An 18,660-nucleotide genomic window follows, 5' to 3' on the forward strand; every position below is an offset into this window, starting at 1 on the left:
AGCAGGGACTAGAATTCAGTATGTTCTAAACCCAAAATCTAGTCTCTTTCTGCTGCACCATGGCGCCTTTGAAAAGACTCTCTGGTGGGGCACCTGGGTGGCTCAGTCGGTTGACCGTCCGACTTCGGCTCAGGTCATGATCTCACAGTTTGTGGGTTCGAGCCCCGCATCAGGCTCTGTGCTGACCACCTGCTCAGAGCCTAGAGCCTGCTTCAGATTCTGTGTCTCCTTCTCTCCCTGCCCCTCCCCGGCTCACACTTTGTCTCACTCTGTTTCTCAAAAATGAATAAATGTTTAAAATTTTTTTTCAACGTTTTTTATTTATTTTTGGGACAGAGAGAGACAGAGCATGAACGGGGGAGGGGCAGAGAGAGAGGGAGACACAGAATCGGAAACAGGCTCCAGGCTCCGAGCCATCAGCCCAGAGCCTGACGCGGGGCTCGAACTCACGGACCGCGAGATCGTGACCTGGCTGAAGTCGGACGCTCAACCGACTGCGCCACCCAGGCGCCCCAGAAATGAATAAATGTTTAAAAAAAATGAAAAGACTCTCTGGTGGCTGGGGTTGCAAAGGCCCAAGAACTAAAGTTACAAATAGAATTGTGTGACTATAAACCAATGGTTATAGACATTGTCAAATATAGACCCTTAGAGGACAATTTTGTATCCATACAATTAAAAATAAAGTCCAGGGGCGCCTGGGTGGCACAGTCGGTTAAGCGTCCGACTTCAGCCAGGTCACGATCTCGTGGTCCGTGAGTTCGAGCCCCGCGTCAGGCTCTGGGCTGATGGCTCGGAGCCTGGAGCCTGTTTCCGATTCTGTGTCTCCCTCTCTCTCTGCCCCTCCCCCGTTCATGCTCTGTCTCTCTCTGTCCCAAAAATAAATAAAAAACGTTGGAAAAAAAAAATTAAAAATAAAGTCCATTATGAGAAACTAAAAATAAAAGGTCCCACATGTAGAATAGTTACTGCTGGAGCTGGTTGCAAAAATGGGTTTTCAAAGTAACTTTCATACAAAAGTGTGATAGTGGAAGGCACCTCACCTGTGTAGCAGCTAGTGGTGGCACAGAGATAGTGAAGAATAAAGAAAAAGGGGGAGTTTTCCCAAAAGAACTTGATATGGGCGCGTTTCAAGAGTTGCCTGGAGGGGCGCCTGGGTGGCGCAGTCGGTTAAGCGTCCGACTTCAGCCAGGTCACGATCTCGCGGTCCGTGAGTTCGAGCCCCGCGTCAGGCTCTGGGCTGATGGCTCGGAGCCTGGAGCCTGTTTCCAATTCTGTGTGTCTCCCTCTCTCTCTGCCCCTTCCCCGTTCATGCTCTGTCTCTCTCTGTCCCAAAAATAAATAAAAAACGTTGAAAAAAAAAAAAAATTAAAAAAAAAAAAAAAAAGAGTTGCCTGGAGCTAACACCTTTTAAAGGCACTGGGAAGGGCATGTAGGGTCAAATGCTTGTAGCTGGAGGAGGAGGAGGAAAACCATTTTTCCAACCAAAGCCTTCTTTTCTCTTTAAAAAAAAAAAATTTTTTTTTAATGTTTATTTATTTTTGAGAGAGAAAGAGAGAGACAGAGTACGAGCAGGGGAGGAGCAGAGAGAGAGGGAGACCCAGAATCCGAAACAGGCTCCAGGCTCTGAGCTGTCAGCACAGAGTCTGACGCGGGGCTCGAACTCACAGACCGTGAGATCATGACCTGAGCCGAAGTTGGACACTTAACCGACTGAGCCACCCAGGCGCCCCCCCCCTTTTTTTTTTTTTTTTAAAGTTTTATTTAAGTAATCTCTATACTCAATGTGGGGCTAGAACTCAAGAGTCGCATGCTCTTCTGACTGAGCGAACCAGGCACCCCTCCCCAACAAAAGTTTTCTAAAGGGACAACATGACTTCAGGTAATTTCTTTCCAACAACGCTTTTTTTTTTTTTTTTTTTTTTGGCTCTTCCTGTGAGTGGCCTTCAGTGCTTTTCATCCCTAGAGTACCAAAATAAAGCAAAATATTCCACATGTGAATTGAGCAAAAGGAACAACGTCCTGATTAAATAGGCTTTGGGAAAAGAGTTTTTCAGCCCTGCTGAAATGAGGCTGCAAATAGTGAGACCCGGTGCCCCCCTTCCTCCCAGGGAGGCAGCTTCTTCCGCCCCCCACCCTCAGTTTTGCACTGCGAAATGAGGGGTTTGGGGCAGACAGTGTGAGGTCCCGATGAGCAACGCTTGCACCATGATGCTACCCTGTGGCTCTCTGTGCTGAGTCAGAATCGCAACTAGGATTCCAGTTATGAGGGAATTGTTTTTGCTTTATTTAAAGCACCAACTGCTGCTAAAAAAAAAAAAAAAAAAAAAAAAAAAGTAACTAAAAAAATTGTTTCATATAAACACATCCTTGATCTATTTTTTACTTTTGTAATTTCTGTGATTTTTAAAAAAGTTTGGAGGTAAAATAACATTTTAAAAAGGAAAAAATTTTTTAGTAATTCAGAATTGCATATAGTTGATCACTTGGCATTTACTTATTTACTTTTAATTTTTATTAATTTTGAGAGAGAGAGAGAGAGAGGTGTCAGCACAGAGTCTGATACAGGGCTCTAACTCACGAAACACGAACTCATGAAATGCAAGATCACGACCTGAGCCCAAGTCAGACACTTAACCGACTGAGCCACCCAGGTTCCCCCCCGGTATTTATTAACAATTTTTTTTTTTTGAAGTAGGCTCCATGCCCAGCGTGGAACTCAATGCAGGGCTTGAACTCAGGACCCTAAGATCAGGAGCCGGATGCTTAACTGACTGAGCCACCCCACTTCCCCTAATAAAATTTTTTGAAGTAATTTATTTATTGGAGTTTTTTCTTAGAGAAATCTGTAATTGTTTATTTATTTTTTTAAGTTTATTTATTTTGCAAGAGAGAGAGAACAAGCAGGCGGAGGGGCAGAGAGAGCGGGAGAGAGAGAGAGACAGAATCCCAAGCAGACTGCACTGACAGTATGGAGCCTGATGCTGGGCTTGAATTCACGAACCATGAGATCATGACCAAAATCAAGAGTCAGATGCTTAACCAACTGAGCCACGCAGGTGCCAAATCTATAATTGTTTATATCCTTTGTATTTTAAGTACAGTAGAGATTATTAAGATGTCATTATTGCCTTAATACCTTTTAACCTTAACCAGATATATTTTAGTATTTTTATATAAAATACATACTTTGTATGTATTCTGAGCAGGTTATACACATTCTGTATAAAATAACATGGTTAAGGTGTGAACATACTTAACCATTATTTTGAAAAAGCTTGTGAATGTATTTCTTTTTTTTTAACGTTTATTTATTTTTGAGACAGAGAGAGACAGAGCACAAGTGGGGGAGGGGCAGAGAGAGAGGGAGACACAGAATCCGAAGCAGGTTCCAGGCTATGAGCTGTCAGCACAAAGCCCGACACGGGGCTCGAACCCACAAACTGTGAGATCATGACCTGAGTTGAAGTCAGATGCTTACCAGCCGAGCCACCTTTCTTTTTAATAGTTATTACTAGCATCTATTTTTAAAAAGTATTTAAAGAAAAAAAAAGTATTTAAAGCACTTAAAAAAAATTTTTTTTAATTTATTTTGAGAGAGAGAGAGAGTGCAAGTGGGGAGGAGCAGAGAGAGAGGGAGAGAGAGAATCCCAAGCAGGCTCTATGCTCTCAGTGCAGAACCCAATGTGGGGCTTGAACTCATGAACTGTGAGATCATGACCTGAGCTGAAGTCAAGAGCTGAAGGCTTAACCAACTAAGCCACCTGGGTGCCCCTTAAGATAGCTGTTTTAATTAAAAAAAAAATCTATGAATGATTTTTCAGTGTATACAAACTATTCTGAGAAATGAATAAACTCCTCTGAAGCATGAAACTACAAAACTCCAATCGAGATCCTTTCTCAGGTCGAGATTAAAGGAGACCAACGAGGCACTGCCTTTAAATGCCATGTCCCAGCTCAGGTAGGGAGGCAGAAAATTGCTCTCAAGGACACTATCGGGATAAGTGGCTAAGACTGAATATTGCCTACATAATAGTATCGTGCCAGTATAAGATTTCCTGGATTTGATCACTGTATTGTGGTTATGTAAGAATGTGCTCATTCTTAGAGAATACAGCTAAGGGGTCAAGATGTCTGCAACTTAATCTCAAATGGTTAGGGGATGGGGAATAAAGCAAGAGGTGGCAAAATATTAACATTTGGTAATTTTGATGAAAGGTATTAAGGGAATTCTTTGCACCGTTCTTGCAATGCTTATTTTTCAAAATAAAAAGGTAATAAACACGTGACTTCTCAGAGCCTCTCATCCCATCTCTATTTAATGTAAAGAAATTCCCCCACCTGCAAACTTTCAATTCAGGAACCTGTCCAAGCACAAAATCAGTCACCCTACAGACCAGAAGCCTCACCAGCATCTGCCTCCAGCAGAGGGCACTGGAGTCGTGGCTTTCAAGTGGGGCTTCCTTGCAGAATCACCTGGAAGCTTCAAAAAAAATTTTAAGTCCTTGGGATCCACCCAAGACAGACTGACTATCTATCTATCTATCTATCTATTACCCAAGACCTTTGAAATCAGACTCTCTGGAACCCAAATCACAGGTGAGAACCTCTGTGCTAGATGATGTACTACTATGGATCCCTACCTAGAGTGGAAAGGTGCATTTTAAGTCCAAAGTGACACCACTGAAAAGTCCTCTACCCATAAGGGGCGCCTGGGTGGCTCAGTCAGTTAAGCAACAGCTTCGGCTTAGGTCATGATCTCATGGTTCAAGAGTTCAGGCTCCGTGTCAGGCTCTAAGCTGACAGTGTGGGGCCTTCTGGGGATTCTCTCTCTCCCTCTCTCTCTGCTCCTCCTCCTTCTCTCTCTCTCTCTCTCAAAATAAGCAAATAAACCTTAAAAAAAAAAAAGTAGTAAAAAAAAAAAAAAGACCTCTACTTATGAACTTGCCTCTTACAAAGTTGCACAGTGTCAGCTTAGGTAGGATCGGCCTTTTAGAAAGTAGACAGATTAAGTGGGCATCAGATGCCCCAGTGAGAAGCCACAGACCTCTATGGCTAGCTTCCCACTGAGCTTTGGGGAGAATGCTGCCCTATCTTGGCATTAATATTCCTAAGATAAAGAGAGCAAAGAACCTCCAGGGAAGTGCTTTGGTATCCAGCCTCCTAAACACCGCTGTCTACAGATTTTCAATCAAGGGACAGTGGTCCAGGTGAGTGAGGCAGTCCCTCTGCCAGGTTTGAAGATCATCTTCATGGCCGCCAGCAGAGGGAGCCACACACACACACACACACACACACACACACACACACACACACACAGCCAGGGGACGCAAACTGTACCTAAGAGCTGGACTACAAGGAAACAGGTGGAAATGCTGAATCACCACGCTGAGCTGAGTGAAACTATAAAGATTGGATCACGCCTCTATCATTTCCTGATCTGATTACTTCTCTGCATTCAGAAAATACAGACTGGACTGTGAGCTCTGTGTCGGATTTACCTTCTGTCTGGAGAGTCTAAAATACAGTAAGGCAAATATTAACTATCGTCGCTGTTTTTGGCACCCGAAAAACGAACATTCACCAAACTGACAGAATGTTATCATTCACTGGGAGTGCCAAAAGGCTGAGACGCTCTTCCTCTCCGTAGGTCCCTCATGGGGCACCCGAGAAAAACACTTTGTTTTTGGCAAAACACCCTTCCTTCGTGAAGACCTCTGTGTTAGGTCTCGAGAAATCCATACTCCATCGGAACTTCCCCCACCCTTCTCCAAACGCACAGAAGCAAGCCTCTGTCTCCCGCAGGCTCCTGGCCACCCCCAACCTGGGGTGGGCCGGCAAGTGCCTAGGCCCAGACCAGGGGGAGAGAGACTCACACTCCAGCTGGCACGAGCGGCTGGAACTTCCACTGCTCCTCCTCGCAGTCCAGGAAAAGCCGATTCATGATCTTGTTCTTCTCCTCAGGGGGGATGAAGTTCTCGATGATTAGGTACCTGGGAGCAGGAATGAGGTAGAGATGGGGAACTGGGGGGGTGGTAAGAGTCCACACAGCACATGTGAAGGTTGAAGGATTAGAAGCAAGAAGCAAAGAGGCAGAGGGAACAGAGGAGAAAGCAGAGAATTGGAGGAAGAGGGTCCCTACAGAAGTCACAGAGCTTGAAATCACTGCTTCCAATGCAAGGACTGTAAGCTCAGGGCCTGAGGGGTGACCCGTGGCCAGCACCCAGCATGCACTTTGGGGGACTGATCGTATACAGGCAGAGCAGAGGAAAGAGAAGGAAACAAGGAGAGGAGGTTGATAAGCAACTCTAGAACTTAGGCCTCGTCCCCATCCCTCGACACATTCTCTTCCTAAGGGACATGGACTCCTGGGTGAGCAGAGGGCTGGAATGAGGCCTTCAGGAAGGAATTAAGCCCATCAGGGAGAGGCCAGGGAGTGAGGCACGGCCGTGAGGACCAGGGCCGGGAAGGGGAGGGGGCCCTACTTGAGCTTGAGCTCCCGGGTCTGCTCATTCTGTGCCTCCTCCAGGTCCTGGCGCACGCGGATGTATTCATCATGCTGGTCCTGGATCTCTGCCTTCACCGCCTGCAGCTTGGCGTAGAGCTGCGTGGAGACAGGCGCAGCTCAGAGGCTGTGCAGTGTGGCAGCGAGGCCCCTGTGACCCAGCCTGGGCCCCACCGACGCAGGCTCAGGGTCTACCAGCTGAGTTCGGGGTGAGGTCCGAGTCTGAATCTCCCTCTTGCCCCGTCACAAATCAGGGCAAGTTATTCAAAGGGCTGTCCTGTCCCTCCCAACACTAAGGCCCATTACCTGCTCCCTCTCAGCTGCTGGCAGCATTGTGGAATGTTCAAACTGAAAGGGACCCGCGAGACCTTTTAATCCAACACCCTCTTTTTTATAGAAGAGGTGACTCAGGCACAGAGACGCTCAAGGCAACACAACTAGTTAAGAGAAGAGTCAGAATCGGGACCCAAGTACACAACAGCTGGTGCAGGGTCCAGGGAGGGGAAGGCGGCCTAAGCCAGTTTGCAAGGTGACCCATCCCACTTCTGCCTCTCCAGGGGCTCTCACGAATGGGGGTGTGGAGGGCAGCACAGAGCCTGCTGTCCCACTCCTAACCCACCAAGAGGCAGGTATGTCCCTGGAAACTGCCACTGTGGCTGGGCAGCCTGGCCGGCACTGGGGCAGCCACGTCGACAACCCTCAGGGTTCTCCAGGCTCTTCCCAGAATCCGGGCCGGAGTTTGCTGTCCCTATACATGCCCTTCCCTGGCCAAGGACTTGGCAGAGTCCCGGAGAGCAGACAGTCTCAGCCCTTCCCGTGTCCACAGGCGCCTCTGGCTCCCTTCCTGAGCTCCCCCAGGCTGTGTCTCCTCAGGTCTCCTCGACACTCCGGGCCCTGTCCTAGGCCTGGCTGCCCAAATTGTGACTCACTGATGACACTGTACAGGGGAAAGTTACCCACCGCCGTGAGGATGGCAACTGGAGACTGGAAGTGAAGGCCTTCCGAGCCTCTCAGGCCCCGCCTGGCCCAGGAGCAAAGGCTCTGTTCCACTCCAGCCCCAGACCCCTGCCTTCCCCACCCCTCACCCCGGCAGCCCCGGCAAAGTAACTCGGGGCTTCAGCAGTTCAAGCCAAGTGGGGAAGGGGCCCTACGACACATACCCCTCGGGAGGGTGACCGTCTTGGGGAGAGGTTGCCGGGCCCTCACACACTTTGACCCCTTCGCCTGTGGCATCTCACCTTCTTGAGTTTCTTGGTTTTGACCTCCACCTCCTGCTGCAGGGACGTGTAGGTGCCCCGGAGCTCCATGGTCTCTTCATCTCGGAGCATCATCTCCTGCTGCATTTCCCGTTCACGGCGTTTCTAGGCCAAGGCAGGGAACAGGGGCTCAGTGGGACAGCGTGTACCGGGGAGGGCCAAGGGAGTTCAGGGGACAGGTGCATCCTGCCTTGCATGGGGTCTGCCTCCATGGTGACCACAGATGCCAGGGGGGAGAAGGCAGTGGCCCATGGCCCGTGGCCCCTGCTTCTACCCCAACCTCAGTGGAGCCTCTTTGAACCTTCTTCTTGGCTCATATAGCTGGCACATTCTAGGGGTGTCCAGCAGCTATAGATTCCCATCATACTGGCTTCCCAGCTTCCTCACCCTCTCCCCTTGCGGTGTCACCGATGACTGGTAGGACCAACAAATTGTGGTTCTTGAAGACTTCAGATGTGGTCATACAGATGGAAAAGAACATTCGCCCTTGTGGCAGGAATTAACACCAGATGCCCCATAGAGGCTGATGTCATGGAGAACCGCCACTTCCTCTCACCCGTCGGCGGGCAGTGCCCTGGACACAGGCAAGCTCCTGGGCTGGTGGACCCATGGGATCCAGGGCATCGGGTCTTAGCTTCTTAGCACTGTATTCCAGGGATCTTGAGTCCATGATGGCTCACTGCCCCATGCGCTCCAGACAAGACCTCAAGGCCATGCACCCCCACAAGACCTGAAGCCCCCAGCCCTACCTGCTCCGCAATCTCCTGCCTCTTCAGCTCCAACATCTTCTGCTGCTCATTGGTGTGATCCATGATGTTCCTGCCCCCGATGAGCAGCTTGCTCTCCATGGCCTGGGGACACAGAGGGATTAGGTGAGGGGCTTTTCAAATGGCCACGGCATCACCAGCTTGAGAGGTTTGGCTTCCCTGCTCCGCGGTCCTTCCAGGGGTGGACAAAAGATGTATCCCAGACAGGGCCTGTGGTCCTCACTGAGAACAAAGTTTCCCCTCCAGCCTCCTAGGCTCCAGCCCAAGGCTCCCATTGTCAAGAAGACTGTCAGGTGAGGCAAAGAGAGGGCATCCCTCGGGGAATATAGACACCTGATCTGTTTGCTTTGGATACAGATGGAAGGTTGGTTCACCATGCCTAGGAGGGGCGTGCAGAAGGCATCCTAATCCTGGCTTTCGGCTGGAGCCGGTGTTCAAGAGTGGGGAGCAGAGGCTCCAGTCAACAGGCAGCCCAGCTCCTTAGCTAACTGGCTCCTGACTCAGGAAGAGGGCTCTCAACACAGGTGTAATCTTCAGCTGACATGGAAAGCAAAAGAAAAGGAAGACTCTGCAGCACTAAGGGGCAATATGAGGTTCCAGAAGCGGCATGAGCCCTGGAGAGCTCCAGAAAGACTCGGGTTCTGCCCACTAAATGCAAGGCCCTGGCCAAGTTACCCCCTTCGGCTCTCACATCCGTAACACGGGAACTGCTCTGTTCCAGGGAGGCCGACAAATATTTGCTGGGTACTATGTGCGAGGGGCTGAACTAAGCCCCTAACAAACACCATCTCTGATCTCCATCCTCACCGTAAGAGAAAGGTGCTATTGCTTTCCCCACTGAACAAATGAAGAAACGGAGAGTAACCAGCCTGAGGTCATGCAGCTAGTTAACAAAGAGGGAAGATTTGAACCCGCCACCCTCAGTCCGGGAGCCCCTGTGCTGGGTGAAAGCCCCCAGCCCGGTGCTAGGCACACGCCTGCCAGGGGTGCTAGTTGACTCTGAAGCTTAACTGATCGTGGATTTGTATAAACTGGGTAACCTGTGACTGCATAAAATGCACTTTCATTCTTGCTAATCAGAGGGTGCTGCCCCAGGGCACTCCAGCTGTCCTCTGATTTCATCCCAGGCTTCCCGGAAGGTTGAAATCACCTTGAGCCACCAGAAGATATTGGCTGCCTCCCCACTGGAAATTTTCCCAGTGGAACCGGCTGACCTGCTTGAGGGCTCTCAAAGCAGACGGTGCTGTCACAATGTGGGAGAAAGGAGACCCTTCGCCACCTGTAGAGCCCCATCACCGTGGACAAAGCGGGACAGGGGTTAAGGGTTGCTTTTGGGGGTCAGAGGTTGAGCTGTGTGAGGACGCCATTGGACGCTGAACAAAACCGGGCCAGAGTGGCCCCACACAGCCTCCGAAGCCAAGGGCAGGGCTGCCACAGAGCAAGGGGCACCGATAGCTGCCTGTCCTCACGGCCACACCACTGCCACCTGCTGGGCTACTGCCCCTCCCCTCCAGGCCTTGCTGTGAGTTACTATCTCACCACCCAGCCCCCCGCCCCCCACCACAAGGACAAACTCAGCCTAGATTCTTCCTTCTCACCCAAGGGAGCTATCCTTTCAGTGAGTGACTCCTTAAATCTTGTGCCCCAGGCACCTTAGATTCCTCACCCCAGGCCCTGCCCTGCGTGCAATCCCCCACCTCCCCTACACCAGGCCAGTCATCAGACCCCTTCAAGTCTGCCTTGTTAGGGCTCGCGCCATTCCCACCTTTTCATCCTCACGACCGACACCTGCTGACTTCACTGCGGTCTCCATGACTAACCTGGGTTGTTGCCATGGACTCCCTGCTGCCTCAGTTTCCCCTTCCATCCATCCCCCACATGACACCAAGGGGCAGTCACCAAAAACACAAGTCTGAGCCTGCCCCTCCTCTGCTGCGAAGTATTTAACAGGCCTCCACTCCTCTCAGGATAAAACCCAAGGTCGGCAGCAGCTCCCTGCCCCGCGGGCTGGCCCAGCCCCCCAGCCTCCCTGGCTGCCTACTCCCCAGGTGTGCCCTGTGCTCCAGTTCCACCCAAAGAATCCCAGCTCCTGCAGGGAACTAAGTCAAAGAAAGACAAATATCATATGATTTCACTCAGATGTGGCATTTAAGATACAAAACCGATGACCATAAGGGAAGGGAAGCAAAAATAATATAAAAACAGAGAGGGAGACAAACCACAAGAGGTTCTTAAGTACAGAGAACAAACTGAGGGCCGCTGGCGGCGTGTTGGGTGGGGGGAAGGGCCGAAGGGGTGAGGGGCATCGAGGAGGACACCGGTTTGGATGAGCACTGGGTGTTATATGTAAGCGATGAATCACTGAATTTATTCCTGGAAAAAAAAGAATAAATTTATTTTTGATTAAAAAAAAAAAAAGGAAGAATTCCAGCTCCTGGAATGTGCTGTGCCTTTCCACGACACTGGGCTCCTCTTCCCACTCCACGTCCACCTGGAAAATCGCTCCTTATCCTGCAAGACCCACCTTGAGCACCTTGGGATGTTTTCTCTGATTCCCTCAAATCTGCACATTTCTTCCTTTGGGCCTAACTAGGACACGTCCCTACCATTTTCCCAGAATGGACCATTACTGCTGATATCCTGTCTCCCCTGTGAGCTCCTTCAGGGTAGGAATAGTGTCTTAGTGCTCGGCACATAGTAAGTGCTCAATAAATGTGTGCTGAACTGAAAGGAATCCCTGAGGTGGTCCCAGAGGGGGGTTCTAGGTCCTTTTCCTGGGCCCGCTCATCCAGAATAGAACCGGCGGCCCTTTCTGGCAGCTTCTCCTCCTTCAAATGACTGGCCCACACTCACTGGTGCAGGGTGAAAGGGCAGAGCAGTGGGGTCTGAGAATCTGGGAAGCCTGGCAGGAGGGATGGGACGGGTGTGAAGAGGCAGGAAGGAGACAAGGCAGCAGTTCTGTCATATGCGGAGGAAACCCCCTCCTGCCGGGGCCATGGATAACTGATCCCTCCAAATACTGGGTAATGAGATGTTGGGGGACTTGGTGTGTGGCCTGGCTTCCCGTTCTGGAACACTCCAGCCCTGAGTCCTTGCACTTCCCGTGGTACTCTAAGTGACTCTAGTGTTCTTCACTCTTTGCCACCTCATAAAGACACGACTTCTCAAACTTGGTTGCTATATTAGAGTCACTGGGGAGCCTTTCAAATTCCCACTGCAGGGCCACATCGCATTATAATCTTGGGCCCTTTGGCTCATGACCGGCCGTGAGAACTCCCAAGCCAGGTGCTCCGTGGAAGAGTCTGGTAAGGAAGGCGTGGGGCAACGGCTGATGCCCCGGTTTTCCTGATGGAGTTAAGGACGGGGACCCGGGTTGAGAGAGAACAGGACAGGGAACCAGGAGGAAGAAAACCATTATTTTCTTTGCTGGTCAGCTGTTCCATATTTACTTCTCCTACTAAACCTTTAAGAATTGGGTCTTAAACTTTGATGTCTATTAGAGTCACCTGGGGAGCTTTTACTAGGCCCAGGCTACACCCCACTGTCAATCAAATTGGAAAGGGGCAGGAGAGCCAGTGATGAGGTCTGGGCATTGGTGTTTTTTAAAGGTTCATATTTAAGAATCACTGCTTTTTTTTTTTTTTAATTAATTAATTTGTATTTTTTTTAATGTTTATTTATCTTTGAGAGAAAGAGACAGAGCACAAGTGGGGGAGGGGCAGAGAGAGAGAGGGGGAGACACAGAATCCGAAGCAGGCTCCAGGCTCTGAGCTGTCAGCACAGAGCCCAATGCGGGACTAGAACCCATGAAATGTGAGATCATTACCTGAGCCGAAGTTGGATGTTTAACCGACTGAGCCACCCAGGGGCCCCTAAATTGATTTTGAGAGAGAGAGAGAGAGAGAGCACAAGCAGGGGAGGGACAGAGAGAGATGGAGAGGGAGAGAATCCCAAGTGGGCTCCACACTGTCAGTGCAGAGCCAGATGCAGGGCTTGAACTCAGGAACCGTGAAATCATGACCCGAGCCAGAATCAAGATTCGGACACTTAGCTGACTGAGTCACCCAGGTGCCCCAGAATCATTGCTTTTTGAGATTCCCCCCAGAATCAATATTACTGGGGGACTTGTTACAAATGCAGGATCTTAGGCCCTACACAGACCTAGTGAATCAGAATCTGCTTTGTAAGGAGATCCCCAGGTGGCCCGTGTGACATGCTTTAAGGGGCATGCTGTTAGCACCATCATTTTCCTTACGAAAGCTCCGACAGGTTAAGTAATCCATCCACCGTCAGTCACATCACGGCCATTAAATTTAAATGGAAAATCCAGGCCCAGGTCAGCCTGGCTCCAAAGCCCATGCTCTTTCTACTCCAGACATTCTGTTCAATGTTTTAGGAAGCAGAACCTGCTAAGAGAAGAGCAATACGTTTCCATCAGGAGAAAATCATGTCTGACTCATCCCCATGGTTATTCCGGTACATGGGGAAGCCAGTGGCCAGAACGTTAGAGGTTAAAATACCCCTGCCTTGGTTAAGTTAGATGGGGGGGGGCTGGGGCCGGGGGCGGGGGGGCGGTAAGGAGACAGAGAAGGGAAGTATATTCTCGTAATAGGGGGGTGGATTAGGAAAAGGAAACAGAAACAGGCATCTCTCTGGATGGAAAACTGTTCAGATGTTAAAAGACAGGACTGATCTCCACTAGAAATCACACAAGAAAGAGAGCACTGGCCAGATACCCAGCTCCACAGATGCCCCCAGAGCTTCGTAAGTGGTAACGTCCAAGAGAATTTCTAGGCCGCGTGAGCTGACAAAAAAAATGTCAGATGAGCTTCAATTACAGTTTTACATTCTGGGAAAAAGTAATCCTAGCTCTACTCATTAAATGATAGCTGTGAGCAATCAGTTATGAGTTAAAAAAAAAAAAAGTAGGGGAGGGGGGAGTAATTCTCTATTGTTCCCAGAAGACATTGGCTTAATATGCTTCCACAGCTAAAAAAGCCACTAGCATCTGGCCAGGCACCATCATGAAGGCTTTTTTGGAAACAAAACAAAAATCATTCTACCCTAATATAAAATGGTGACGCAGCTCAATCTGGAGCACTGTGTGTAGTTCCCTCACTGCGTCTCTGGGGACACGGAGGAGAGTGATCTAGAGAAGGGCGGCTAAAGCCATCCAAGGGCTATTAAAAATTAGGACTCTTTAGTCTGCAAAGACAAAGAAAGGTTACGAGGATAGACCTGGAAACTATACGATCAAAATAGGTGTGGGGGTGCATGGCTGGCTCAGTCGGTAGAGCATGCGACTCCTGATCTCAGGGTCGTGAGTTCGAGCCCCAGGCTGGGGCATAGAGCTTGCTTAATTAAAAAAAAAAAATAAAATAAAATATGGGGCACCTTAGTGGCTCAGTCGGTTAAGTGTCTGACTCATGATTTTGGCTCAGGTTATGATATCTTGGTCATGAGATTGAGCCCTGCATCAGGCTCTGTGCTACGTGCAGAGCCTGCTTGGGATTCTCTATCTTTCTTTCTGCCCCTCTCCCGCTCAGGCACACGTTCTCTTAACATGATAGACATTAAAAAAAAAAATAAAATAGGGGCACCTGGGTGGCTCAGTCAGTTAAGCATCTGACCTTGGCTCAGGTCGTGATCTCGTGGTTCATCAGGTGGAGGGAGCCCTGTGCTGACAGTGTGACAGAGACCGCTTTGGATTCTGTCTCCCTCTCTCTCTGCCCCTCCCCTGCTCATACTCTCTCTCTCTCTCTCAAATGAATAAACATTAAAAAAAAATGTTCCCTTTAAAAGATAAAATTAAATTAAAATAGATGTGAAAAGGAAAGATCCAGGCTTTTCCAATCAGTCCTGGCACATACAGGAAGAGCTTATACTTTGGGTTTTTTTGACAAAGGGAAGTTCTACTGTTCACAAAAGGTAATAAATTTATGGAACTGGTTATCTCAGGAGGACTGTATTAAATATCTAACAGTTTATTAAGGGATTCTAAAGACACATTTTTTTTAAAGTAAGCTCTATGCCCAATGTGGGGCTTGAACGCAGGACCCCAAGATCAAGAGTTGCTCTACTCCCCCAGGTGCCCTCCTGAGGACACATATTTAACCTTTTATTGTCTTTCTCTCCCTTCAGGAAAAAAAAAATGCACTAATATCCGAATAACCACAGAAATAAAACAAAATTAGGAAAATACATATTCCTCACATACTCAGCTTCTTTTATTTTCCCTGTTTTACCAGATTTCTCCATATGCACACATAATTTTTTCACATCAACAGGCAAGGTATAAATATACACTCATGTCCTGCTATTTCCATTTTATCAAATCTCTCCAGAATTTCCTGTTACTTCACTAAGGTTTATGACTATAAATTTGATGATTGCATAATACAGCAGCTAATTTAAATATATTTCATTAACCTGCATTAGAAGATATTTTGGTTGTGTTGGGGCACCTGGGTGGCTCAGTCGGTTAAGTGTCCGATTTCGGCTCGGGTCATGATCTCACGGTCCGTGAGTTCGAGCCCCGCGTCGGGCTCTGCGCTGACAGCTCAGAGCCTGGAGCCTGTTTCAGATTCTGTGTCTCCCTCTCTCTGACCCTCCCCCGTTCATGCTCTGTCTCTCTCGGTCTCAAAAATAAAAATAAACATTTAAAAAAAAAAAAAAGATATTTTGGTTGTGTACAATGTTTATGACAAACATCCTTGTACATATAATTTTTTGGTTTTTTTAGATGACTTTCTTAGAAGGAAATTTCAGGAGTGGACAAAGGATTATAAACATTTTGTCTATCTTAGAACATACTGCCAAGTTCTAACAGTTTATACCACTTTACTGCCAGCAGTAAATAATGGAGCTGCTTTTATTACAATGTCATAGGCACGAAGTATTATCATTATTTTTAAAAATTGCTCTAATAGTAGGGGCGCCTGGGTGGCGCAGTCGGTTAAGCGTCCGACTTCAGCCAGGTCACGATCTCGCGGTCCGTGAGTTCGAGCCCCGCGTCGGGCTCTGGGCTGACGGCTCGGAGCCTGGAGCCTGTTTCCGATTCTGTGTCTCCCTCTCTCTCTGCCCCTCCCCCGTTCATGCTCTGTCTCTCTCTCTGTCCCAAAAATAAATAAAAAACGTTGAAAAAAAAAAAAAATTTAAAAAATTGCTCTAATAGTAGATATAAAATTGAGCCTTCCCATTTATTTTATATTCTCTATACCTTTCAGGTGGACTTGTGGAGGTCTGAGCTCTCCTTTCACAACATATCCTTTTACGCTTTTTTCAAGTTATTTTTTTTTTCTTGGTGATCTTTAAGTAAGGAGACACACCTCTGATTCAAAACAATTCTTTGTTCAGCCTCCACTTTCTCCAGCTACCCACACCTAGTCCTTTGCTCTCTTCATTCAAAATTCGGCCTGACAGGGGTGCCTGGGTGGCTCGGCTGGTTAAGTGTCCGACTTTGGCTCAGGTCATGATCTCGCAGTTTGTGACTTCAAGCCCCACATAGGACTCTCTGTCAGAGCAGAGCCCGCTTCAGATCCTCTGTTCCCCCTCTCTCTCTGCCCCTCCCTCTCTCTCCCTGTCTCTCTCAAAAATGAATAAACATTAAAAAAAAAAAAATTCTAGGGGCGCCTGGGTGGCTCGGTCGGTTAAGCGTCCGACTTCGGCTCAGGTCATGATCTCGCGGTCCGTGAGTTCGAGCCCCCGTCGGGCTCTGTGCTGACAGCTCAGAGCCTGGGGCCTGTTTCGGATTCTGTGTCTCCCTCTCTCTGACCCTCCCCCGTTCATGCTCTGTCTCTCTCTGTCTCAAAAATCAATAAACGTTAAAAAAAAAAAAATTTTTTTTTTAAATAAAAAAAAAAATTCTGCCTGACAATGTCCAAATGGATTCAAGATACCCATTTAGACAGTCAGGCAGACTTTGAGCTGCCGATCAGGCCTGGAATCTGCTGTACCAGCCAAGATTACCAGGGCCCCCAGGTTCTGAGCCTCCCCTACCCGTACAATAGGACTCTCAGGACTGATTTCTCTGTCAGTTCTTGCTAATTGGCCTTCATGTTAGATCTCCTCCTTGGATCTAGAACTCTGCTTCAGGATCTCTCCTTCTGGCTGGGCCCTGGGCTCTATGAAGAGAATTCTGGATGGTGTCTGACTGTCTGTTATCACCCCACTCCCATCTGTCCACAGCCCCTGTGCTTCTCCGCCAGCCCCGCCGAAACCCAGCACAGACGTGGTCTGAATGACAACTGAATTTGCCTTTCTGGTGACTCACCAAGTCTTGCCCACTTGTCCAGCCCACGCTGTCAGCCAAGCCTGGCTGACAGAGCCTGTCTTATGCTAGAAGGGGGGGGGTGGGGGTGGGGGGCTGGTCCTGGCACAACATCTGTGGGCAGGTGCAAGGTCTCAGCCCCCACCTTCTCCCCATTCTCAACCCATGCTGTCTGCTTCGCCCCCACGCTCTGAAATATGTCATGCATGACTTCAATTCTTTGCTTGGAAACATGGGTGGGATTTTTTTTTTTTTTTTTGCTTTTGCTTTTATGTTCCCCCCATTTTTCTGAGGATACCGGTTGCCATCTCCTCCTTTTCTTCAGATCTCTGTCCTTACTATCACCTATGGAGGACAGGGAGGGACAGGGATGCCTCAAATCCATAGGCCCACTTCATGCTGGGATTTACTAAACAGAGGGGCTGGGAATACAGGGTTCCTAGTCCCCAGGAACAGTTCCCTGGAGCTCTTAGCTGCCCTAGTTAATGCTGCCTTTGTGATCTCTCAAGGCAAAAGACAGGTGGGTGGGGCCGTGGACAGGACTGGGTTTGGTCCTACTGGTTCTAAATAAGTCCAGTGTAACTAAAAGGCCAGCAGAGGCTGCGGGGGTGGAAGAGGCAGGGCTGGGCGCTCCAGGGCCATGGTCTGACTCTTGAGAGACTGATACAAATCACAGCATAAGTAAGGCAGCCTCAGCAAATCATGGACCCCACCCCCTTTGCTTTACAGATGGGACACTAAAATGTGTCAACAGAGATGGAGTAGTCTAAGCCTGGAGTCTCATAATTCAGGAAATTTTAAGTGTAATCTGGGGGTGCCTGGGTGGCTCAGTTGGTTGAGCGACCGGCTTCGGCTCAGGTCATGATCTCACGGTTTGTGAGTTTAAGCCCCGTTGTCGGGCTCTGTGGTGACAGCTCAGAGCCTGGACGCTGCTTTGGATTCTGTGTCTCCCTCTCTCTCTGCCCCTCCCCCACTCATGCTCTGTCTCTCTCTGTCTCAGAAATGAACATTAAAAAATAAATAAAATAAAGAAGTGTAATCTGCTCCTACATTGACTATGTTCTTTCCAGATAATTTCCCAATTTGACCAGGGTCTTGATTCCAGGCATTAGAGGCGGCTGCTGTGACAACTGATAGCCCATTTCATCACAGGGACCATGTCAGCCTTCAGGCCCAGCTTGGGATATGCAGAGGTTCACCCCTTCCTGTGCAGGGTCCAGTGCAAGACCAGAAGGAAGAGGAAGGAGGCCTCAGTACTCATTAAGCGCCGATCTGGAAAGACAGGAGACAGCCAGGCCCAGAGAGCCACTCTTCTGAGAAGATACCATCAGGTATGATTTCACAGAAGCCAGACAGGCTCTGCCCTGCCAGCGCCAGCTAATCTATGACATTCTGAGGGCAACAGGAATCACAGATGCAACTTGCCATGTGTCTGTGGCCAGGCTAAGTCCTTTTAAGATTAATCATCCCATTTGAGATAACAAGAATGATTGCCATTTGACATAAAAGGAAACTGAGATTCAGACTGGTAAACAGACTCCCTCAAGGTCATGGAGCCAGTAAATGGCAGAGGTGATATTTGAACAGCAGCTTCCTAACTCCACTGGCGTCCTTTTCCCCGTTCCACAGCTTTCTCCTGGGTTCAGGAAGGAAGGAGCCTAGGAGAGAAGCAGCATTTGGTATTTGCACCTTTGCCAATTCGGGAACCATCAGGAAAGCTCAGGGCGCCATTTCTTTCTCTCTGAGCCGAAACAGGCAGATCTCTGCTGAAGATGCTTTTGCCTGAGGCATCTTCTGGGGGCCTCTGAGATGAGTGGGTTAGAGTCTTAACCACATGCCTGGGGGGAGGCTGTCAGTATCACT

At 48.8% G+C, this 18,660-nt stretch overlaps 1 protein-coding gene across 3 annotated transcripts in view; it reads right to left on the reverse strand.

Annotated features, from left to right (window-relative positions):
- The window catches only part of KIF3C (kinesin family member 3C), a 38,108-nt gene that overhangs the window by 7,879 nt on the left and 11,569 nt on the right, over window positions 1-18,660 (reverse strand). For all 3 annotated transcript variants that reach the window (XR_009248274.1, XR_009248275.1, XM_058682752.1), the window contains exons 2-5: window positions 8,511-8,612; window positions 7,744-7,866; window positions 6,486-6,604; window positions 5,877-5,993 (exon numbers count right to left, since the gene is read on the reverse strand). Coding sequence is in view for 1 of the 3 variants with exons in the window: in XM_058682752.1 (XP_058538735.1) it covers window positions 5,877-5,993; window positions 6,486-6,604; window positions 7,744-7,866; window positions 8,511-8,612 (461 nt within the window). In the remaining 2 variants the exon portion in view is untranslated. The remainder of the gene's footprint in view (window positions 1-5,876; window positions 5,994-6,485; window positions 6,605-7,743; window positions 7,867-8,510; window positions 8,613-18,660) is intronic.

Source organism: Neofelis nebulosa, chromosome 9 (assembly GCF_028018385.1).
Source record: "Neofelis nebulosa isolate mNeoNeb1 chromosome 9, mNeoNeb1.pri, whole genome shotgun sequence".
In the NCBI taxonomy this organism is placed as follows: Eukaryota; Metazoa; Chordata; class Mammalia; order Carnivora; family Felidae; genus Neofelis; species Neofelis nebulosa.